This window comes from Phaseolus vulgaris, chromosome 3 (assembly GCF_000499845.2).
Source record: "Phaseolus vulgaris cultivar G19833 chromosome 3, P. vulgaris v2.0, whole genome shotgun sequence".
NCBI classification, from domain to species: Eukaryota; Viridiplantae; Streptophyta; class Magnoliopsida; order Fabales; family Fabaceae; genus Phaseolus; species Phaseolus vulgaris.
In genome coordinates, this window is record NC_023757.2 from 47,209,719 (window position 1) to 47,215,718 (window position 6,000).

Consider the following 6,000-nt stretch of genomic DNA (forward strand, 5'->3'; position numbering starts at 1 on the left):
ATCAACAAATTATAAATAACATAGCAGAAAAGAAAATGGAAATTTAAATAAATTTCCAATCTCTATTGGTTCAAGTGACAAGGAACTTAATTCCGTTAGATTAAATTTGAGAGTTGAATTCGGTAAAGGAAAAAGATAAATATTAAAATAAATTATCCTTTTAAATAAACTCAACAGACTCAGTTTACATTAGTTTTAGTCAAATGTGAATTGCAGATAAGTAGAATATAAAACCAAAAAAATAATATATATAGTATAAAGAACTTTAATTCTTACTAGATTAGGACCAGTTTGTTTAAAATAAAAAAAAAAATATTCTAATTTAAAATAATTTAGTGATTACCTTTTAGAGATTTAAAAAGTGATAGTTTACAATTTAAAAATAATTATTTTATGAGAAACTGTTTTAAATAGTTTTTACTGTAATTATACCTTTTATTCTTTTAACTTCAGATTATTTTTAACAAATGTAATAAAAACAATATAAAATTAATGGTGTTTTAAGAAAAGTTACTATTTGACTATAAAAGTTTAAACAAATGAACTCTAGGTGAATGCATCTCAAATATCAAACCAAGCAAAAAAAGGTTCATTTATGATTGAAATAATTAATTAATCTGACTGAAAGCATCTTTTCACTTTGTGGTAGGCATATAACTTTAATAATACCTTCTTAATCATTCTTAAAAAATATTTGATTTGTTGTCTTTTCTACATATAGGAATGGATTGAGATATGCCATGAAAATATATTTTGATCTTCAATGGTGATACGTGGAGGTGCAAGCGAGAAGTGCGGGACAGGTAAAAAACAACTAACAAAAGTGAGTGATTGACCAGATATTTAATTCTTGAGCAGCTACTTAACATCATTTGTGCAGGTAAGGATACCTAATAAAGATCATAAACCTTTAATTGATTGACATAACCATCCACAAATATGTAAAGTTGGAATTTCAGATTGAAATTTCAAAGACATGACAAACCCTCCTATATTTTTAAATTCAATTTGCGTATATGAACTGTAAAATTAACAGACTACCTAGTGCAGGAATTCTTTTCAAACTAACCGATTTTATACATCAGCAACCATATAATAATACTATATAATAATAATAAAATAATATTAAACACATTTTAATACGAAATTTGTATAATTTCTTTTCTCTTTTAACTTTCTTTTACTTAATTTAGATAATCTATCTTTTTACTCTAATCTCATCATCCAAACAAAGAGGATGAAATGTACATCCAATTGGTGTCAAATGAAATGGTTAAAGAGGACCTTTTACTTAATAAATTTGTATTGACGTGACTAAGATTCTAAATCATTTTCGACATCTTTAAAAATATAAGTAAAATTAAAAACTAAATATGTATTCTTGTATTTTAAATTATATTAATGAAATTAGTTTTAATTTTATATATAACGATTCAGTTATAATACGTATATATTTCACTAAACTGTATTTTAAAACTTTATTATATCATTTTTATTTTTAATATGGGTAATAAGATTGAATATTGACTCATGTTAATGGAGTGAATAATAGTGAACAAAGTGAAATTTATAAATATTTATGAAAAAATTGTTTAGAAATTTTTTAAAATAAAGTTATTTTTTTTAAAAAAAATATATTCTATTTAAACTAATATTTAATAATGTAACTTACTTAAATTTATTATTTGGGAAGAATAGTTTTATTTGTATTATTTTTTTATATAACTTTATATAGGTAATATTTTAAGGTAAATTTTTTATTTAAGATTTTAAAAAATATTTTTTAAAAAATATTATTTAATATGTATAAAATGAATAAAAAGTATAAAAGGTACTTCTAAATCATAAAAACTATAACCACAATTACAGAAGAAATAAAGTTTTAGATACTTCCAAGTTTTGCGTACACCAATCTCACATTTTCATATGTGAAATCCATATCATACAATTTATTAGATAGTATAGTTTATTTTATTCGGTACGAAAAGAGTCTAATGTTTCATTGAACTTCTTATTCAGGAACCAATAATAGTTACTACACTTAGGACTTTAAGCGACATATTTTTATTTATTGCGTTTACATTTAGGTGAAAAAAATGTGAATTTTCATAGTTGTCAAATGTGGTTAATTGTGTTAAGAATTTGATTAAATGGATAATATAATTTGAAAATTATTATTATTGACCTAAAAATGACAAAAAAAAGTGGATGGATGACATAAGAAGTCAATGCTTTGGTTAACATAGTTATAAAAGGTAGTTAACTTTGTTCTACAATTGGTAAAATGAATTTTGTAATTTGAAATTCATAGACATTGACTTAAAAATGATAGGTGAATGACAATAAGTTCTTTTTGAAGTCAATGGTCCGATTATTGTTCATCGTTGCAACTTTAGGTGACTTAATTTTATGTATCTGTGTATTAAATTTTTGGTAGAAAATATGATAGTTAACATAAGTTCTCAAATGTGATTAATTGTGTACACCATTTGGGTACATGCATAAATTAAATTGGAAATCATGGTGATTTCCCTTACAATGACAAAACAATACTGAGTGAATGACACATAAAAACAATGATTCAAATTTTATTGTTCTTTTGGACTTTAGGTGAAATAATTTTTTTGAATTTGTGCATTACATTTTGATGGAAAATGCTATGTTTAATATAGTGATCAAATGTGATTAATTGCTTACACCATTTTGATACATTCTTAAATTAATTTGGAAATTATAATGATTGCACTTAAAATAACAAAAAATAATGAGTTTATGACACATGAAAACAATTATTCATATTTTATTTTACATATTTTTTTTAATTATTACATTTATACTTGAAAAAATGTGGATTATTATAGTGTTGAGAATTTTGTTAAATGGGTAATATGAAAATTGCGGTTATTAATACAAGAATGACGAAAAGAAGTAGGTGAAAATTGTGGTTCTTAAAGAATCCCTCATTGCAATCCCTTTTATCAGAGAATATTAACCTCTTTCAATCCCTGTGTTTCAGATAATATTAACCTCAAGTTTGCATGATTATTCATTAAAAGTGAGACATTCTGGAATTAAATGTTCCAAAATTTTGGTAAGAAAAAGGTTATAAGGAAGAAATATCTCAGTACTTTATACAAGTTTTTAATAAAATAAAGCATAGCATAAAAAACAGATACAAATATAAAATAAGATTATTAATATGATGAAGAGAAATAAAAAGGAAAAATTAATTATACACACAACGATTATAAATAATATAGTTAATGTGTCAGAAAAATTGTATAATATTTTCCCCCTTTCTTGTGAATGAAGGCAAAAGTACTGGGCATGCCAATGTAAAAGAGCCATTGAGGGAGGTTCATCTCCTCCATGGTAGCAGCTTCATATAAAATCAATTCCTCACTTTCTTCTCTCCCATGCTCTTCTTTACTGAAAGGTTCCTCTGCAATATACCAACTCATCCCTATATATAATGCAAACATGAAAACAGTTCATTAAGGCCTTTCCATTCACCACTTGCTCTAATAAGTGATATAATGTGATAACTATTATAAATTACTCATGCATTGCATAACTAAACCTTGCATGTAGAACCTAAAATGAGATCAAACAAAGAAAAACTTGAGCGTGTAATTAGAACTGACCTTCATTTTTCTCCTCGTTTTCTGACTCAAATTCTTAACGTCAATCCGATTCCGCCCCATCACGAATTCTTTCATTTCTTCGTGTTTGCTATACCACTTTGACTGAGCTGAAGCAAAGAGCCACGTTGAATTCATCTGCTTGTTGAAAATTCCTGCTACATAGTATGGTATCTTGAACCCCTTTGAGTTCATGAACGCTAAACAATCCATCAAGCTCTCCTTAGCAAGCCCTTTCATGTCATAAGCTTGTGATCTTCTCCACAAACTCTTACTGTGAGGACGCGCCACTCCCGATAGGCACAGTGCTCTAGTGGCATCACTGATGGCACCTTCTGCATCTTTAAGAAGCAAATAACACTGAGCTCTGTTCCCATGAAGCACAATTCTCTCTTTCCTTAGTTTTAAAGGGCACAAATCTAAAGCCTCTGAGTATTTCACCACAGCCTTTTCAATCTCCCCTGCAAAAAATCTCTCACTTCCTTCTTGTTTCAGAACACACGACAAGGCTTCTTTTTCTCTAGTTTCCTGCACACTCATCACTTTCTCTCTCTTGACTCTCTCTACCTTCATATCCCATAATTCTTCTAACCTTCTCCTGCTTCTTTCACTATTCAAACAAAACTCGCGAACCTTGATCTTGTGGTAATCGTGTAAGAGCACCTGCATGATTGCTTTTCCAACTTTGTATTTCCCTTTGAGGTCTCTTAATTCAACCAAATCAGCAAGCGCTGGAGCTGCTGTGTCTATCACTTTGTACCTTGTAACTGGGTCTATGAGAAGTTGCATAAGACTTTCAATTGCCATGTGTTGCCTTTCATCTGAGGATCTCGACACGTGGCACAAACTCTCTACCACTTCTTGCAAACTTGCTATGCTTTCTCTTCCCATTTGTGTGTGACAGAGAGTTTTCAAAAGTCCTATTCCAGAAGGTGAAGAGGGGTTTGATAGTCCCCCCCACATACCACACAAGTCCTTCAAGAATTTCTTCTTACATATTAACCTGAGAGATCTTTGTCTACATGCAAAGCAGTGTAGGAGAAAGAGAGACCAACATTGAAGCTGGCTGGCCCATTCTTCTGCCTTTCTGTTTTCCAATTCAAAGCCTCCGAACCCTCTTGTTAAAAGGTTCCTATGGTACTTCAATCTCTCTGTCTTCTTCAAGCCAACAAAGTCATCATATACCTTGTTCATGCACGTGGAAGCTATATTCGTGGCTGCTTCTATGATTTCTACTTCATATGCTTTAATTGCTTCAAAAGTTGCTTCATGGCTGGCTAGATGACCCATTGCTCTAAGTGCAGCCCTTTGTTCAACCCACTTTAGCTTACCCCGAAGAAGTTCAAGCAAAGGCTGAACCACTGAGGACTTAACTGCTTTTTTGGCAAACTTGGGTTTCATCATGGTATAGGAACCAATGATATGTGCTGCATAGTAGGGTATATAAATGTTCTGGTGCCTAAGAAGCCAACTTCTGTCAGTGACACCTTTACTAATCAGTTTGGCCATGCATGTGAAGATGCCAAGGGAAGGAAATTCAGGGTCGTTTGGTTTAGTCATGGCGATTTTCCAGATCCCACTTAGGACCAGGACATGTTCTTGGTTGTTTCTGAGAGGCATTTGTTTGAAGTATTTAGCTATTTTGGTTCTTCTCACAGAAGGCACTGTTTCAGACAAGATACAGAAGAAACAGGAACAGTTCAAATTGTGACCAGTCTTGTTGGTTGAAATTTCTGGGATTTGGAATTCCATGGCTTGTGGAATTGAGATGTTGAAGTCTTGGATGGTGTTTGTCCCGTAGGGAAGAATGAGCACACAATAAAAAAAATATTCTATATATAGCTCATATTTTTCAGAATTTATTATTTATGGACTAATTGGAAATCATTAAGTTGGAAAACTACACATTTTAACTCAAGAAAAACATTATATTATCGTAGTAAACTCACCAATTATATTTGATAAAAATGATGTCTTACTCTATTCAATGTAACTAGGTTTTATTACTATATAAAAAAATCAAGAAAATTTGTTATTTAATTTGAATTTTTCGTCAAACTTGAATTTAGCTTTTACAGTTTCAAATGAATCAGTTCTTAAATTTATATGTAAATTTAGTCCTCTCCTCAATTTTATAATAGTAAAAAATTGTCACCAAATATTAAGTTTGAATTTTAAAAAAAAAAAAAATCACATAATTAAAAATACTAAATGTATTTTAACTATTTAAAAAAATATTTGTCTTCAGTAAGTTTAATTTATTAAATTTTGAATAAATTTGGTTTTTTTTTCCTTTATATTTTTAATCATAAAAAAATTTGTAATTAGTTTTTTTCCTAAACATTATTGGTTATAAATT

At 29.3% G+C, this 6,000-nt stretch overlaps 1 protein-coding gene across 1 annotated transcript; it reads right to left on the reverse strand.

Moving 5' to 3' along the window:
- Positions 1–3,066: 3,066 nt before the first annotated feature.
- On the reverse strand, positions 3,067–5,459 carry LOC137808249 (uncharacterized). The gene is made up of 2 exons (XM_068609276.1): positions 3,645–5,459; positions 3,067–3,463 (listed from the first exon to the last, which is right to left on the reverse strand). The coding sequence occupies exons 1-2, from the start codon at positions 5,391–5,393 to the stop codon at positions 3,458–3,460; spliced, it is 1,755 nt and encodes a 584-aa protein (XP_068465377.1). The 5' UTR covers positions 5,394–5,459; the 3' UTR covers positions 3,067–3,457.
- Positions 5,460–6,000: the final 541 nt, after the last annotated feature.

Coding starts and splice junctions, on each gene's coding strand:
- LOC137808249 (XM_068609276.1), bottom strand. CDS start 5,393: ATGGAATTCCAAATCCCAGAAATTTCAACCAACAAGACTGGTCACAAT.